An 18,276-nucleotide genomic window follows, 5' to 3' on the forward strand; every position below is an offset into this window, starting at 1 on the left:
AAACTTGTACACAGTGGACCTTCAAGTAGCCAGTGTTTATGCGTTAGCAGTTGATTTTCTTATTTGTTTTATTTATCTTTTTTATTTATTTTTCGTCGCTTTGTTTTTCTTTTTTATTTATTTTTCTTTTCTTTGTTTTGAATTTTTAATTGCCGCATAATCACTTATCTCACATTTTTACTCACGCACAGGCATACCCACCTGAGTAAAGCATGTGTTTTATGTTAAATTACATTATGTGCGGCGTAGTTGATGTCTTAATTTAAGCGCTTTACTCGCTCGTAAATACATAAAAAGCAAAAATTAAGCGTTCGTCTTATTTTTTGAGCTTATAGCCCATTACTAAAGCCCCTTCTTATCAGCTTACCCAACTCGATGACCACTTCGATTTGTTGTTGTACGCTCGTATGCAGCTGTGCACACTTCTTCAACTCAACATCCGCTTCCGTTGGCCGCAATGATTTATTATTCAGCAGCACCACGTGCAGATTCTCCATGCTGCTCAGCGTCGAATCGAAAGTCTTTTGGAACTCATCAATGGCCTGCGTGAGAAAATAAGTAAAAAGAAAATCAGTTATTCATTTTTACATACGAGTAAATAGCTGGGAATATGGCTAAATTTGATGCCGTTAATTTACAATCATATATTCTAGTTAACAAATTATCGCAATTTTCTGAATAATTTTACAATATATAAAAATTATAGACTTTTTGTAAGAAGTATTCCTAATGATATCGTGCCTATCATTTATAAAGGGTTTTTCAATAAGAGCGCTACAAAAGCAAGAGCGCTGTAAAAGTTATGTGTGGAACTCAATTTCAGAACTTCAAGAACGCTGCAATTTAACGTTCGATATTCGTACGAAGTTTATCAATCGTCGCTGACTTGTTGGTCTATGACATTACATAGCCCCACAGGAAATAGTCTAACGGCGTCAATTTGCACGACCGAGGTGGCCAATTGACTGAGCCATTTCGTGAGATAACACGTTCACCAAACTTGATTTTCATCGATTGTAACATTCGTTGTGTGGCTTTTGGCGCCGTATTATTGGAACCACTTATTGTCCAAGTCCAAATAATCCAAATTGGGTCAAAAATCCATATCGTCAAATAGCAATATTCTTGGCACTACGGGTGCTTCTTTGTCTTACTGGCACGAGAACATTTTGTACTGTGATCGTGGATTCAGATTTTTCCACTAGACGCTTGACTGTTGGTCTGACAGGACGATTAGGTCGACCATAAATTGGAAGCAACGCTCTTGACGTCGAATTTCGGTAGTAAATTTTTATAATTCCGACTCGTTGTTTGTTAGTATATCTTTCCCTGATAAAATGGCAAACGTTACAGAAGAGAAACGTTAAAAAAGCGGGAAAAATTTGGCGTCGTTTGCTGTGCCTATTGGCCTACTTTTGCATCGTCCCAATTGAAAACCCCGTTATAGAACGAAGGCCATAAAGCAAAAAAAAAGTTTTTTAATTAAATTTTGTTACTAAAATTTACAATAGTTTTTGTTGTTGAATCAGGTTATAATTTCAGAGTTGCCATATATTATTAAATTTTTTTTCTGTCAAAACTATTTTTAATTTTCTTTCCAAAAAATGGGTGCATCCCTAATGTATAATGTATGTACTAGTTTCAGAGTTGCCATATGATATAAAATGTATTTTTCTCTCTCAAAACAATTAGATTGACATTTAAAATTTTTTTTATGTCCAAAAATATTATGCACCCTAATGTATACAGTTCCATAATATAAAGCAATTAAAGTTGAAATCATTTATCATTCCATTTACATACTACACAAATAGGGTTGCCCTCATAAATTTTAAATTTAAATTTCGTAACTAAAAAATTCAGTAAATTATTGCCACAAAAAATATAAAAAATAAATTTAAAGCACATAAATTAATATTAAATTAATTTCTACCGACGCACCATAATTCCAGTCGTACCTTTCTTTGTTGCAGCCATAAATCATAGTTAAATGACAAAGTGCCGCCCAGCTCTTCTGGCAACTGTGACAGGTCGAAGTATTTTATCAAACGCGCCTTCGAGAGCACAATGGGCTGGAAATGTGGAAAATGTGTGAAACAGAAAACACAAATTACATTAAAATCTCATAATAAAAATTTACATAATATTAATTATGCAATTAAAAGCCTTGTAGACACATAATTTTATTAAAGCTTGGGAAGCTAAACGCATTAGAATTATTCAAACATTTTATTGGCGCTTTAAGCTACTTTCTCCAATTGTTAAAACGCTTTTCATTCTCACACTAAATCATTAGCGCTCACCTCGCCCTTCGCCTGCGACTTGCTCGTGCAGGTGTCCACATGCTTCTCCCAGAAGCCCTCCGCTCTGACTAGAAATAAATTGACTGTGATCTCATCGAAGAGCGCGTAAATGATGCGCGCATGCGTGCGTGTGATGCGCGTCGTGCTCTTCTGTGCGTCCACGATGACGGTGACGCCGCGCTGCAAAGTGGCGGCGCTGCAAGAAAAAGCAAGTCGAAAGTGTTCATTTAGTATTGAAGACAAGTATGAGGTGCTTAATTTTTAGTTTCTTTTTTTATCGAAATTCACTACTGTTTAGTGTTACTTTACTGGCGGTTTAATTACAGTCTTCTGGTTGTCAATTTACTTATTGAAAGTTAAGAAAACCAACAATAATTGCGTAAAGTGGAAAACAAAAAACATTTATCATAATTAGTTTCTACAACAACATGTACAAATTGATAATGAAAATTAGTTAGGTTTGAAATTTGTATGTTTTTAAACCGTTAAATTGTAGCGAGTTTTGCAATTATCGTCGATTTTATTTCTAAAGCTGTTCTCGAGTTTGACAGTCAAGCACAAACAATACTTTAACGCTTTAATGCGAAAAATTCGTTTGTATGTTGGGAAAATCAATCAATTAGAATCAGCAAGATTCATAACAATTCTTCGAATTGATTAATCATCGTTACATATACATATTAGAGCGGGTTGACTAACAGCGAACACAAAAAACGAAAGAATGGCTTATGCGGGAAATGTTCTAAAAATCATTCTGAACAACTTTGACTGTTAGACAATGGGTCTAAAAACATTCAGCGAAGCGCTCGAAACACATCCTTTACAGAACGTGAATTTCCGTAATAAAGTTGAACGATTTGTAAACGTTGGCCCAAATTTTTCCATAAAGAAATGCCAAACAGTACTGAAAAAATATAACATGACATCTTGGCCCGACTCAAGCGTAATCTGTCAAGAAAAGAAAATTGAAAAAAGTATATCTACTTGGATCACCCCTTAGTATGTCTAAATGTCAAAAATTAGTTGGATCGGACCAACATTTCCCTACCTCTTGACTTTATACCAATTTGTAAGTTATCTCAATAACAATGAGTAAATATCTTTGTATCTAAAATGGATAAAATCGGGTGAAAATCAGAATTTTCGAACATTCAGTTGACTTTACTCTATATGGATTGCTGTTGGTATGTGTGGCAGATTAACAAAACCCAGAAAACGTTTTATTAGTATGTGGTATGTTAATCTAGGTCAATACTATTCCCAAATATTTACTATATATAATCACTGACTGAGTTATGTATTTAAAAACTGCTTGAAAATATGTTCTCAAGTATACCTAGGCAATGTTCAATTTAATCTACACAATCGGCCCCTCTCTCCCCTCAATATAACCCATATAATGAATTCAGTCTTTCCATCTGTATTGAAACCATCCATTCTAGTCAAAATGCTTGATATCGTAATGAAACTAAATGGTCAAATTTTCTTAAAAATTATGTGACTTAGCGCTGAATTAGTAAGGAATTGGTCTTCTAAACTTCAGATCCCTAGTATAATGAATTCCGATCCTCTGGTTGACGTTTTCCACATCAACTCAATATAGTATATTAAATTTAGCCTATTCGGTCAAGTTTATATTACATACATATAAATCAAGAAGATACTAAAATTTATTCTTATTTTTTCGCGATCTCATCGAGCAATGAATGCTTATTTCTTTCGCAACATTTTCTAATCTAAAGTTTTGCCAGTACCTAAAGAACTTTCGTCAGCTTTTATTCCTGCAAGATTATAAAATTCGGTTCGGTTACCCTCGAACTTAGCACTTTTTACTTGTTTTCTGTTATTTTTCGAGATATTTTTCTTAACAATAATAATAACACAATAAGGCTATCAAATGCTTTCACTTCGATTAAAGACCGCTTGATTGAACAAAAATTTAATATTCTCGGATTAGAAAAGAGCTGAAGCCATATACTGATAATAATTTTTTTTAGATAAACGAAATCTCTCAAAACAATATGTCCACCAACTGAATAAGCTTAAAAAGCAAAACTTTCTTTTTTCACTTTTTTCGAGAGAGAAACTTTTAAACAAACACTTCAAGAGTTTCACAATTATCAAGTATTATCACAACTTAAAACTCGTGTCTACTATTTTGTATATGAATGTGCTTATACATATAATATAAATGTATACACAAACTAAATTGATATGGGAACATTTTTCAACTGAAAAAATTAAGAAGAAGACGCAAATCACTCACCTCAACGCACTTTTCAAGTAGGCAATCGATAGCTCCAAACAACGGCGATTCCACAATTGTAAATCATTGATGATGTTAACAACGACGATAATTTTGCCGGCGCGATCGTAGCCGCCGGCCAAGTAGGCCGTGCGCGTCTGCAGCGCATTTAAGACATCCTCCTCCATCGTGGCGAAGGCGGTTGTGTTGATGTGGGGGAGGCGCGACGACGCACTTAACTGCTGATTTTACAATTCGATTTCCAAACATACAAGTTTACAATTTGTTTTTTATTTCTCCGTTATTTGTTGTTATAGCTTGCTGCTTTGCTTTATTTTCATGCGTCTTGCGTAGCTTATGGCTGTGACTTTGGTTCCGGGCAGCATAGCGCACTTAACGCTGGTTCCCAGGCTGGCTAAAAGACACGCTCTCAGCCACGTCTACCAGCAGCTGACGTTACACATATGTATGTTTATGTGTGTGTGTGCTGGCGTTTGCTTGCAGTGCTGCCATTAAATGTTGCGCACGTCAATGATGTTGACGTTGATTTTCCGGTCAATGGCGAATGCGCGCCACGCACCTTAACTGCCGCACTGCAGAAAAGTCACTGCCACAACAACAACAAACGCAAGAGCAACAGCTGCTGACGCAAACGGCTAGCATTCCAATGCTAAATGCGTGGCAACTTGCGGCTATATCGGGGTTGGCAGTGCACTCTAGTGTGTTGTTGTTGCTTTTTATTTTATCTTTTTTTCTTTGCTGCACAGTTCGCTTAATTTGGTAGTTGCTGCAAATTCCAGCGTACAAATTTATTGCTCTTTTTTTCAATGTCTGCCGTTGTCGCGGTAATTTATGCGTGCATTTTTATTCCAGATTCCACATTCTGCAGCAATTGCAACAATATGTGGCATCGTTAAATTTTTTCCAGCGCAGCCATGTGCTGCATGCTGTTCTTGGTCTTATTGCTGTTATTGTTGTTGTGTTTATTAATTTTCTGCTGCAATGTCACAAGTGTTTGTTTGTGTGTGTGTGTAAGTTACTTCATATGACCGCGTCCAGCCAGCGTTGCCCACTTTGAACAGTTGAGCTAGAAAATTCAAGTAATACAAATGGTGTGATGAGAAAAATGGGAATCATTAAAAAAAACGAATAGAAATGCATATTGCATATCCGCATGTAAATATATTTACAAACATACGACAACTATAAAATACCCTTCACAAATAATACAATTTTCATGCAAGAACTTGATTTTGAACGGTCAGTTTGTATGGCGGCCATACATATCCTATAGTAATTCGATCTGAAAAAATTTATCAGAGATGATCGTTAAGATCTCTCGTCAAATTAATAACTTTAACATACAAGAGCTCGATTTTGATATGTCAGTTTCTATGGAAGCTATATGCAAAGAACAGAAAGGAGGTTAGGAGAAAGCCCAGAAACACAATCTGGGATCTCTAGAGGCAATTGCTATTAGGCAAGAGACTTAGACCTTGTGTGTATAACTCTCATGAAAAGCTTGAAGAGGAACTGTATTTACAAATGACCTTAATACAGCTCTTCACTTCGCATGCTCTACGCTGCGACTCAACCACAAAACGAGGCCGCCTTGGTGGAACAAGGAGTTTGGGTCTTGCAGATGCAGGGTACGATAATGTTTCTACTGGGCCAAGCTAGCAGAAAGTGAGGACTGTTGGAACGGATATAAAGAACTTCTAAGGGCCTACAAAAAGTTGATGCATCGGACAAAGCGAGATCCTGCAAAAACTTTTGTAGTGCTTTGAAAAGAACAACGAGGTGACGAGACTCATGGAGAGTGGACGCACAACTGACAGGACTCATTAGAAGTCCTATTCAGTGTGCACTTTCCAGGCTGTAAGGACGCGGTAAGTCCTACTTTTGAAGGGAGTAGTGCGGTCAACTTTTCTGAACACATCTTTAGGAAGAATAAAATAGAATAGACAATCCACTCATTCGACCGATAAAAATCTCCCCGGTATGGACGGAATCATTCCAGCGTGCCGTGGATAAAGGCGATTTTTAGGTGATGCATGAATCTCAGTTATGAGCCACACTTATTTTCATACCGAAGGCAGGTAGAAACAACCCAAACAACTCGTAAGAGTTTTTGCCTATAACCTTAACTTCCTTCTTGCTGACAATGTTAGAGAAAATCTTGGAAGTGCACATAAGGCCCCAGTGCCTCCTAGAAGCTTGCAGATCGGTAGAGACTGCACTCCATACACGAAGCATTTCAACAACGTTTCTACGTGAGCTCTTCTACATAGTATCCAGTCAATAGGTGTTGATCCTGTTATACAACGTTGGATCAGAAGCCTCTTGACCTTTAAAAGCATAAGGGTAGAGTCGAACGACGTTGGGAAGAAAAATTAAGTCTGTAGCGGCACTCCGCAAGACGAAATGCTAACTCCGCTTTTATGGACATTAGTAGTGGATAAGCTACTAAGCAACTTAGACGGCAAATCCCTTAAGATAGTGGTATATGTAGACGACATTGCCATCTTAATAACAGGCAGGTGTCTACAGACCATTAGCAGTATTATGACCAGTGTACAAACCACTGTATAATGGCTCATTGCGCTGTGAATAACGAGAGCTTTAAGAACAACTCCAACAGCGGCTTTTGAACTCGTGCTAAACCTGCCACTTATGAACAGACCTCTTCGCTGAAAACTGTGCAACAAATCGATGGACGACTATTATTTATATAGAAGCTTCGGGCATAGCTTGGTGGTTAATGGCAATTGACAAGCGCCGACTACATGTTTCCACTGAGGGCTTTGCTATTATCTGCGTAGAGTGTTACCGGAAGCAAACAACTTCTGGGTGCCAGGTCACAAAGGTATCGATGGCAATGAGATAGTGAACTAAATTGCCAAGTATGCTGTACGGCTAATATCCGAAAACGTGTTAAACATTGGGAGACCCATGCAATGTCTATACGATGATCTGGACAGAATCATGGTAAGGAAAATCAGAACAGGATAGAACGAGATACCTGGGTGCAAAACTGCAAAAGTGTAAGACGATAGATCGGAAGTACACAAAATTCCTACTGTCACTCGATAGAAGGAACTGTAGGAACATGATCGGTATACTAACTGGTCACTGACTTGTGGCGACACACGCCTGTAGAATGGGGCTGGCAGATCGAGAAGAAAATTTGCGTCAAGCGCAGCCCTCCTAAAGGGTAGTTACTTCTCATGGATCTCGTAACTGAACTCCATCTGGTATAACAAAGTGCTAAAACTGGTCTTTGCGTGGATCATTAGCTTACCAGAACAGCCTAAATGCTTTATCTCGCCAAATAAAAAGTCTTCAAAACCAAAACTTCATTTTGATTGGTTAGTTTGTATGAAAGCTACATCCTACAGTGGTGCGAATTAGAAGGTTTTGACAAATATGCAGCAAAAAAATTGCAAAATTTCAGAGTGAAATCCCAAAGACTAAGTTACTAGTTTGCATTTATAAAGACAGGTAGATTTTGACTCAGCTCGTCATGTGGATCATTTATATACGAGTATATAATTTTTAAGATCTCCAACATTTCTTTTTGGAAAACTTGATACACCCTGTTCAGGGTATAAAAATAATTAATAAGAAAAGAGTCTAGAAACCAGCGATCAAAGCGACAAAAGTATTATGAAAGCACATTAACATATTTATGTATATTATACAGACCTATTTTCAATACTCTCACACACACAAAGTTATACACACGCACATAGTATTTGTCAATACGCAAGTCACCCGACTACCATACACAGTTATATACGCAGGCGCGCCACACTTTGCCGCTGTCAATTGCATTCGCACCATCTCCGTTGCAATCGCGCGGCACTTTTTTCTTATCATATTGTTGTATTGCTTTTGTTGTAATCGCTTGTGTTGACATGAAACTCGTCGGACAAGTTCACTGCGCGTCTGTGGCTGCATTGAAGAAATGCGCTCGAGCGCGCGTCTGATTTTCATTTACAACTTTTTCCACTTGTTGCCTTGCCGCTTGCATTTCCAGCTTTCTATTTAATGACCTAACAGCTGCACATGTTGTTATTGTTTTCCTTCTTTTGTGTTTTTGGGAGCGTATGCAAATTGCATTTGACACATATATTTGGTTAATTCTCTATTTTATTGCATTTTTTCCTGTTTATCGGCGCGATAGTTGATCAGCGAAAATAGAGTTGCCAAGTGGTATGAAAATTGGAATATTTTTACAATAGTTGGGACAATTGATTGTTTATTATTGATTATTCGATTAGCTCTCGATTATTCGGGAGTTGAATCTACATATTTATGTGAATATATAAGACCTTCTATTGGCATATCTACCCCTTAAAGAACTGAAAGCTAATCTTCTAACGTTTTTGGCGCTCTCTGGAATTCATTTTAGTGAACCTTAATACAGCAATTATCATGATAAACTGTCATTCGTTCAGGCCAACTTTTTGTTTGTTAGGAAGGACTTTGGCTCGCCTTTCCCCTCTTCAAAAGGCTCTAACTGATACCGTGAAAGCTCCTAATAATTGTTAAACCATTTTAAGCTACTTATCAGCGGAAGGCCCAAGAAACGTGGTGTATCGACGGGGTCAGATCAAAGAGAGAGGGGTGTTAAATGAGTGGGGTTGGTGGGGTTTGCAAAGAAGTGGCCAGTGTTATGCGGAGACTTATTGCACGTAGGACATATATTGAATATGTCGGGGTCTATTCTAGATAAATATGAGTTTAACCTGGTAGAGTATGAAGAACCAAGCTGCGCAAATGTCACTCTCGTTTCCATTAAAAGCTGCCTGTAAATGTGTAAATAGATTCCCATTGCTATATTTACCAGATATTGCACCGTCCGATTCTTATTTGTTCCGTTCAATGACACATGGTCTAGCTCAGAAGCAGTTCCTGACGAAAAATGGCTTGATTTTTGGATTACAAGATGGACAGTTTTACCATAATGATTTTCGATCTTTGCCTGAAAGATGGGAAATATCGTCATCAGTGATGTGAAATACTTCGAATAATTCGTTTGTAACCACTTCTTTACAATAAAATGCCATTTTCATAAAAACAAAAGAGCGAGAAGTTATTTGTGCACCTACTATATAAACACGAAGTGGTAATTTGAGCCTTTAATATTTTCTCGACTAAGTAACATTATCAAATTGAGGGATATGTTTGATACTCCAATTGGAATCGAGAATCGGAGGTCAAGAGAATTTTTACACCAAGAATTTTTGCTTTGGTGCTCTTCATCTCATGTCACCGTCCGATGTGAATTCCTTTGGCGGCTAAAATTTAAATATAGTATAATATTTACGAGGCTGTGGTTTAAGTAGTTCAGATCAAAATGCAATAGGTTTACCTTTGCCTTATTTTTTGTTTCTTAAAAAATTTATTAAACGTAATATTTTTTTTTCAGATCGGCTTGAATGCAAAGTCAATATTCGACGAGTACGTCAGAATCATCTCAACTATACTTCTATGAAAGCATCCACCGGAAGCTCTTAAGGGGTAATTGAAATATTATTCCAAATATAAGTTTTAGAAGAAATTGTTATTTTAAGGATGTGAATTTTTTTTACTCTCTCTACATGCTGCGTACAGTATAATTGTTTTGTTAACCTAACTTTTGCATGTACCATCAAAAACTAATCAAAATTCACCGTAGTATTCCACATATCTAAATATCTGTCCGAGTAGACACTTGTTACCCCTTTTGATTGGTAGTCTGAGATTGCTACTGTAGTCAAGTTGTCAAGAAAGTCAGTTTTTTTTAATTTGAGAAGTAGTCGTGACATATTAGATTGTCAAATATCTCCCTTCCGCTATTTTGCTCTTTATTCAATGCTTTATAAAAAGTGTTACAGTGATCGGATTTAGTTCAAATTTGTGCCGTTTCGTTCGCTAATATGTTTCCATCTAGACGGCAACTTCAGAATACCCCCCTCGTAGAAGCCCCCCTATATCCTCCTTATTTGCGAAGAACTGAGACAGCCACTTTTCACAAGCCTCTTTTGAGTTCGACTTTACACCAACAAGGGCGTTCGCCATGGACAAAAACAGGTGGTAATCACTTGGCGCTATATCCGGGCTATATGGTGGATGCGATAAAACCTCCCATCCGAGTTCCCGTAACTTCTGACGAGCCATCAACGAAGTGTGGCGTTGTCCTGGTAAAACACTACACTATTCCTGTTGGCCAATTCTGGACGCTTCTGGTCAATCGCTTGCTTCAATCGGTCCAGTTGTTCACAGTAGACGGTAGAATCAAGCGTCTGGCCGTATGGGAGCAGCTCATAGTTGATTATTCCCTTCCAATCCCACCAAACACACAGCAAAACCTTTCTGGCCGTCAATCCCGGCTAGGCCATTGTTTGGGACGATTCACCCGCCTTCAACCAAGACCATTTTTGCTTGATATTGTCGTATGTGATCCATTTTTCGTCGCCAGTCACCATCCGCTTCAAAAATGGGTCGAGTTCGCTCCGTTTCAACAACATATCGCAGGGGTTGATTTGGTTCAGAAGTGTTTTTTGCGTCAAAACCCCAACCATAAACCTTTTTTGTATATCCAGCCTTCTCCAGATGGTTTAAAATGGTTTGGTGACTAACTTCCATCTCCTGGGCGATGTAACGAGAAGCCACATGCCGGTCTAACACGACCGTTTCCATGATTTGAACGGTATTCGTCGTCACAGGTCTTCCGCCGGGTGGCACCCGCTGTGAATCGTCGAAACCATTCCCTCCACAGTTCGAAGTGATAGGGTACCATCTCCCAAAACAGCATCTCACAGAATCTCAAGGAACATTTCTCTAGCGGATTTGCTTTTAACGAAGGAAAACTTTAAAATAGCGCGAACCACCTTTAATAACAATAACCACCTGCAGTCCTTAAGTTACCCGAGCTCTTCCAATATAGCAATTTCACACTTCCGGCTGAGTTAAAATATGCACCATTTTATGCAATAAATTGTTGGCAATTTGAAGGAAGAATTAATGATACTAATCTCAAAGAATCCTTGTCACTATTGCCGAAAAGCTGGGAGAGTCGATTTCCAGCAAGTCATAATACCTTGATTCCAGATCCCAGCTATTAGCTCGAAGGTAAAAAAACATCCCAAACATGCTCCCGGAACTTCTATTGTTCAAAGCTGACTGGTTCTGAGCGTTTGTTTCTTCAGACCATCCAATTGTTGAAAGCACAATCTCGGATTAAGAGTTTGCCGTAGGGCATCAGCTCTTTGTAGATGATTTTCTACCAAATTCACACTGACAATCATTACTGGTTTCCCCACTGTTTGCGCCAGCTTACCTCGATTCGACCACGACCGTTTCCGCTTCCGTTATTGTTAGTGATCAACTTTCTATCAGCAGTAACCATGCGTTTCAGAAATGTATCAATTTTGCTGCTGTTCAACAGCGATTCAGCAGCGTTTCGCAGATGGAAATTCTATTATGAGATTTTTTTGTGCTAACTCGTGTGGTATCCATATATTGAACTTATTTTTGTACTCAAGCTTATTTAAAAATTTGTGCAATGTTTAGCTTCTGTATGCAATATTCGCATTCAGCCAAATGCCACATGGAAACGTTTTATAATCCTTTGGATATAAATGAATCAACAATGAAAACATTTGCCAAGGATCAATAGTTTTTCAAAGGTGGACAGCATTTCTAGTCTCTTGATTACCTTGATAGCGGCAAGAGTCGACACATTCCCATGAAAAAGCTTTATTCTCAATTTTCATACAAAATATGCATTCTGTGCTTATGGAACCCAAAAACCCCGCCAAAGCCGCTTAAAAATCAAGGTGATGCTCGATATTCGTGATTTGGTGCATCACAAATTTGTTCCAGAGATACAGACGGTCAATAACGAGTTAAGGTTTTTTTCTTATTTTCGATGTAAAAATACTTTTAGGCAACGGTAATTATTTTGTATATATAATAATTAATTTAAACCGCTTCTCCTTTCCTTTTTAGTTACTTTAACGCTGAAGTTCTGAACACAAAAACTCAAGGTCTCATTAGTACATTCATATGTAGGCTCTATAAATACATATGTATTAAATTTTTCACACTCTAAAAAAATTCGAAAATTGTTTACTAAAATGTTTCGCACATTATCACAGTGTTTATTAATCTGTAAGCAAATTAGCACCAAAAAGTCATTCTTTGTTTGTTTTCTACTTAAAGCATTATTAACTTATTTCTAACGTCAAAGTGACTGACAGCCGGACCCCTTTGACTACGCACCTAGAATACCGAAAAATTTCATATAAAGCATTACGAGAAAATCCATTCCAACATTGGAGAAAGGCAAATGAGCTAACAAAGCTTTTAATTATTCGGGGCATAATGCAGGCAGGCACACATACACACACACATACACAGATAACTGTATAACTATTTATATCACAACGTTGCATAGTTCTACATATTCCTCGATGTGTTGCAAGTCGAAATTAAAAATAGTACATTTTTACAAATACAAATCACGTAGTAAAATAGAACAGCTCTGGGCAGTCAAGCTGGAACTCGCCGCCATTTGAGCTACAAAGTGCCACAATCCATCTACACGTTGCAAGTCTACCTATCGAATGTTTGTACTCGTATATGTGTACTTGCAACGTCAGGCAACCCATCACTGGTCGGTCGGAGGATTGTACGTTTGGTCGGTGGCCGGTCGGTCGGTGGCCATCGGTCAGGGTATTTAAGTGGGCCGCTTTGACTTCAATTAAAATGCAGTTGTCGGTAGTCGCTGCTGTTTGTTGTTGTTGTTACTTTTATGTTTTGGTTTAAGATTATGGGCTGTCAGTTTAGCATGTTATTTTGCTGTTTGTTTATTTGTGCGCCGACTCGTTCGTTGGCGCGGTCAGCCCATTCGGCTTGAAAGCCGTTAAGCGCTCCTGCAGCTACTGCAACAACGTTGCTTAAACAATTTCCTTCTGCCACACTTTTGAGTGTCGTAGACATACATACATACTTGTTTGCTCGCCAAACCAACGATTTGTTGTTTTCGGTGCTAAGCACTTGTAAAATGTTTGTCAGTTGCTTAGTTTGCACTTAAGTACGTATAACTGTAAGTCAAGTCAAGTCTCAGCGGCAAGCGTGTGCTATTTAGAATTATGGTGGGCATATTCATACGTTTTTTTGTATGTGTAAAACGCGGTAAATTGAAAAAAAAATGAGTGAAAATAAAAAAGTGAAAAAATAAACTTGAGTTAGCAGTAAACTGGAATTTGACTGCACTCGACGAAAAACAAACGCTGGAACTTAAACTGGTCGCGTGTCAAATGTTGCGAAAAACAAACATTAAAATATTTATACCTTTCATAACAATGTATTTTTTAATATTATGTGTGGTAAATATAAATTACCTTCAAAATATGTTACAAGTTATTGAACAAAACGTTGTTTCTTTGAACTAAATCGGTACATTCCGAAGGTGCTTAGACCTTGTGGTGTGTTCGAAAAATAATGGGAATTTTTAAATTTTGAATTTTGCGGCTTTGGAGAATTATGTTCTAATTATATTGATATTCATACATGCCTCAAAAGTAGAATAAAATTTTCACTCACACTTCGTTGCTTATTCGTGAATTCTTGTCAAAAAATAATACTGTAAAGATGCTCCAGCCTTCATATTCGCCAGACACGGCTCCTTGTGCCTTTTTCCTAGTTGCAAAATAGATAAAACCTTAAAGGGCAGTCGTTCGAGTCGAGTTAGCAACAGCACGCCAGTCGTGTCTTCTTTTCGCAAGGTGGCGATAATTGGAGATTCCAAGCGAAGCTAGGTCCTGCTCCACCTGGTCCCTGCAACGGAGGTGGAGGTCTTCCTCCTCCTCTGCTTCCCCTGGCGGGTACTGCGTCGAATACTTTCAGAGCTGCATTGTTTTCGCCCATTCGGACCACATGATCCAGCCAGCGTAGCCGCTGTCTTTTATTTCGCTGAACTATGTCCATGTCGTCGTATATCTCATACAGCTCATCGAATGCGATATTCGCCGTGACCAACGCGCAAAGAACCATACATCTTTCGCAGAACCTTTCTCTCGAAAATTCGTAACGTCGACTCATCAGATGTTGGCATCGTTCACGCCTCTGCGCCATATAGCAGGACGGGAATAATGAGTGACTTATAGAGTTTTGTTTTTGTTCGTCGAGAGTGATTTTACTTCTTAATTGCCCACTCAGTCCGAAGTAGCACCTGTTGGCAAGAGCTATCCTGCGTTGGATTTCCAGGCTGACATTGTTCTTTGAGATATTTCATGGCCCTCGTTCACCATCAGACCCATTTGCTCACTGCTTATCCATTCTGGAGAAAGCAGAACTAACGGCCAATGCCAATGATAACAATATCATCGGCGTACGCCAGCATCTGTACACTCGTATAGAAGAGTGTACCTTTCTGTTTAGTTCTGCCGAGAGTCGCCTTGTCTGAAACCTCGTTTGGTATCAAACGGCTCGGAGGGCCTCTCGATGCTGACGGAGCTTTTGGTGTTGCTCCACGTCAGTTTACACAGCCGTATTAGTTTTGCGGTGATACCAAATTCAGACATCGAGGCATAAAGGCAGCTTTTCATGCTGTCAAAAGCGACTTTGAAAACGACGAATGTGTCGATTCTCTTTTCACGGGTCTTTTCCAAGATTTGACGCATAGTGAACATCTGGTCAGTTGTTGATTCGCCAGGCCTAAAGCCACACTGATAAGACCCAATCTGTTTATTGACGGTAGGCTTTAATCCCTCACACAATACGCTCGGTAGAACCTTGTACGCGATGTTGAGGAGGCTTATCCCACGGTAGTTGGCGCAGATTGTGAGGTCCCCCTTTTTGTGGATTGGGCACAGCCTACTTTAATTTCATTCGAAAAAATTCGTCTCGCTGCGCTCTACAACTGTCGGTATCTATTCCATCCCGCACGTGTTTTGGTCGATTATAACGTTGCGAGGAAGGCAGTATGTTTTGTCACCACTACGTTACGGCACTCCTCATCTGACCAGCCGTTATTTTGCATTTTCCGAAAACCAATGGTTTCAGTTACAGCTGTACTTAAGGAGCTTGAAATGCCGTCCCACAGTTCACTTATATCGAGTTGCTGTGGTTAATCGATCGGCTGTCTGTTGTGATTGCAGCGGCGGGCGCGTTTCTTGAAAGCAACAAGTTTGTAGTCCGTGTCGATGACTTCGATTATCATAACTTGATTGATCTGGTTGGTGGCTTTTCGATCCGGAGACAACCAGGCAGCTTGATGAATTTTCCTATGCTGGAATCTAGTAGTACAGATAATCATATTTTGGACACCGGTCGATCAGTCTCAACCCATTTGAGAATTCTGTCCTTTAGCCAACTAATTTATTACCAAAATTCCGACTTATGGAACTTATAAGGTGTGAGAAATCGGTTTATCAGAAATAAAGGCACATAAAATCCACCCTAATGCGCAAAAGTGCATGCCAATAGATGCAGTTACTACATTTATGGAATTACGTATCAGACAGCTAACAACAAAAACGGCACACCAGCGCGCGCATATGGACAGACTTTGATGAATTGTGGTGGCTGCAAAAACCGTAAATGATAAGAAAGAAATTCAGTGAGCAAAGTGGTTAAAGGCAAAGTGATTGGAATGTGCCAAGCAAGTAGGTAATGTGGCAGCACGGCGTATAAAAGAGGGCAACAGCGAGTCAGCTGCCATAGCGACAACAACACATACATATACGGAGTACTAGCTGCAGTAGCGACTAAAAGCTCGTCCAAGTGCATGGCTACTGCAAAAGCATACAAAAAGCAAGCTGCCCCGGTGCATGGCAGCCAGTGCGGCAAGTTGACCGAGCAGATCGAACCATGAAAAACATGTAATAATTGTCAATTGACTATAAAAGCCGCGTAGCGATGACTCGAGTTTTTTGCGCTGGAGACGGGATGAAGCGGGGCCAACGTACGCGGGTACTGCACTGGCTAAGCAAGCTGTTGTTGTTTTTCTTGGTATTTTTTTCAATATTACCATTTTTTCCACACACACACACATGCACTCACACACTCCAGTTGGCATTGCCAGCGAACCACAGCTTCGGCATTGTCCAGCTGTGCGCACTCGGCTTGTCAGTTTAATGGACAAATAGCAGGCAAAACGAGTTGACGGTTAGCGGTTTTGGCTTGCAACGGGCCTACTGCATACCAGTGCGGCCGGCAGTCTAGTATGTTTGAAGGTACATATGTATGTGTGTCTATTAGAGCGAAGTGTGCGTATACGCGTGCGCACATATCCATTGCTTCCGTATTGGATTACAATTATGCATTTCACTTGCAGCTATACATGTTCCCCGATCAGTGTGTGCATGTGGTGGGTATATTATTGCCACGAAGTATTGCTGGAGACAAGTAATTCGTTGCGGTTGACATTCTTCCTTCATTCCTTTGAAACCAGACGACGATCTTCTAGGTTATCTAAAAAGCAAACTCACTTGACTGTCGGATTGCACTCAGTGTTGTCTGCGCCAGTTATGGCCACTAAAATACTAAGGTGAAGATTTAAAGTCAATATTTTGTTGAAGAAAGCATATACAATATTTCTAAGTGCATTTCATAGGGTCTATTTCATCTCCATTTCAGACGCGGTTATATGCGAGCCATTGCAGCGCGCCAGTCGTTTTTCCTTTGCGCTGTTTGGCATCAATTGGAGGTTCATAGTCTAGCCAGGTCCTTCTCCACCAGGTCTTTCCAACGGAGGTCTTCCTCTTCCTCTACTTTCCCCGGCGGGCACTATGTCAAATACTCTCAGAGCTGGTGTGTTTTCACTCATTCGGACGACATGATCTAGCCGGCGTAGTCGCTGTCACTTAATTCGCTGAACTATGTCAATGTCGTCGTATATCTCGTACAGCTCATCATTCCATCGCATGCGGTATTCACCGTTGCCAATGTGTAAAGGACCATAAATCTTCCGCAGAACCTTTCTCTCGAAAACTCGTAACGTCGACTCATCAGATGCTGTCATCATCTATGTCTCTGCACCATATAGACGGACGGATCAGTCGCTCGTCATACATGTAGAATTTGGCCTTCTCAGTCCGAAGTAGCAACTGTTGGCAAGAATTATTCTACGTTAGATTTCGAGACTACCGTTGTTGTTGGTGTTAATGCTGTTCGAAGATAGACGAAATTATCTACAACTCTAAGGTTATGACTGTCAATAGTGACGTGGGAGCCAAGTCGCCAATGCGACGACTGTTTGTTTGATGCCAGGAGAGTTTTCGTCTTGCCCTCGTAGACTTCGTAAGTTTTAGAAATGTGTGTGTGTGTTCTGTGCTTTCAAGAGTCGTATTTAAAAATGTTTTCGAAATTGATATTCACGTTAGGTTAGGTTAAAATACCGTTCCTGTTACAATTGCCAACAGGGATCTCAATTGGGTAGTCTATAAGGTCGGTCCGTTATGATACCTAAACCCTAAAATTTTTTGAGGTAGCAAATATCAGTTTCGGGTAGCTCTCCTGATTTGCCGAAAGTATGACTGCCGAGATGTTTCCACCTCAGTCCTGCAAAAAGTGGACACTGGAGAAGAAAGTGCTTGAGTATTTCTGCCTCACCTTTCTCCATACAATTTTTGGCAATTCGGGCTGTCAGATCAGACCTGGTGACATTTGTCACTTGAGCTTCAAATGTCTTTTGATTACTATTATAGCACTATTTCTAACAAAACTTTGCTT

At 39.4% G+C, this 18,276-nt stretch overlaps 1 protein-coding gene and 1 long non-coding RNA gene across 12 annotated transcripts in view; one reads left to right on the forward strand and one right to left on the reverse strand.

Annotated features, from left to right (window-relative positions):
• LOC105226995 (titin) overlaps window positions 1–18,276 on the reverse strand; it is a 358,359-nt gene that overhangs the window by 332,161 nt on the left and 7,922 nt on the right. For all 11 annotated transcript variants that reach the window (XM_049458988.1, XM_049458990.1, XM_049458989.1 and 8 more), the window contains exons 2-5: window positions 4,570–5,635; window positions 2,304–2,499; window positions 1,959–2,072; window positions 368–542 (exon numbers count right to left, since the gene is read on the reverse strand). In XM_049458988.1, coding sequence (XP_049314945.1) covers window positions 368–542; window positions 1,959–2,072; window positions 2,304–2,499; window positions 4,570–4,736 — 652 coding nt within the window. In that variant the 5' untranslated portion in view covers window positions 4,737–5,635. The remainder of the gene's footprint in view (window positions 1–367; window positions 543–1,958; window positions 2,073–2,303; window positions 2,500–4,569; window positions 5,636–18,276) is intronic.
• The window catches only part of LOC125778975 (uncharacterized), a 107,190-nt gene that overhangs the window by 52,746 nt on the left and 36,168 nt on the right, over window positions 1–18,276 (forward strand). Inside the window, exon 2 of the long non-coding RNA XR_007423068.1 lies at window positions 9,983–10,074. This is a non-coding gene — a long non-coding RNA (uncharacterized LOC125778975). The remainder of the gene's footprint in view (window positions 1–9,982; window positions 10,075–18,276) is intronic.

This window comes from Bactrocera dorsalis, chromosome 5, assembly GCF_023373825.1.
Source record: "Bactrocera dorsalis isolate Fly_Bdor chromosome 5, ASM2337382v1, whole genome shotgun sequence".
Lineage (NCBI taxonomy): Eukaryota > Metazoa > Arthropoda > Insecta > Diptera > Tephritidae > Bactrocera > Bactrocera dorsalis.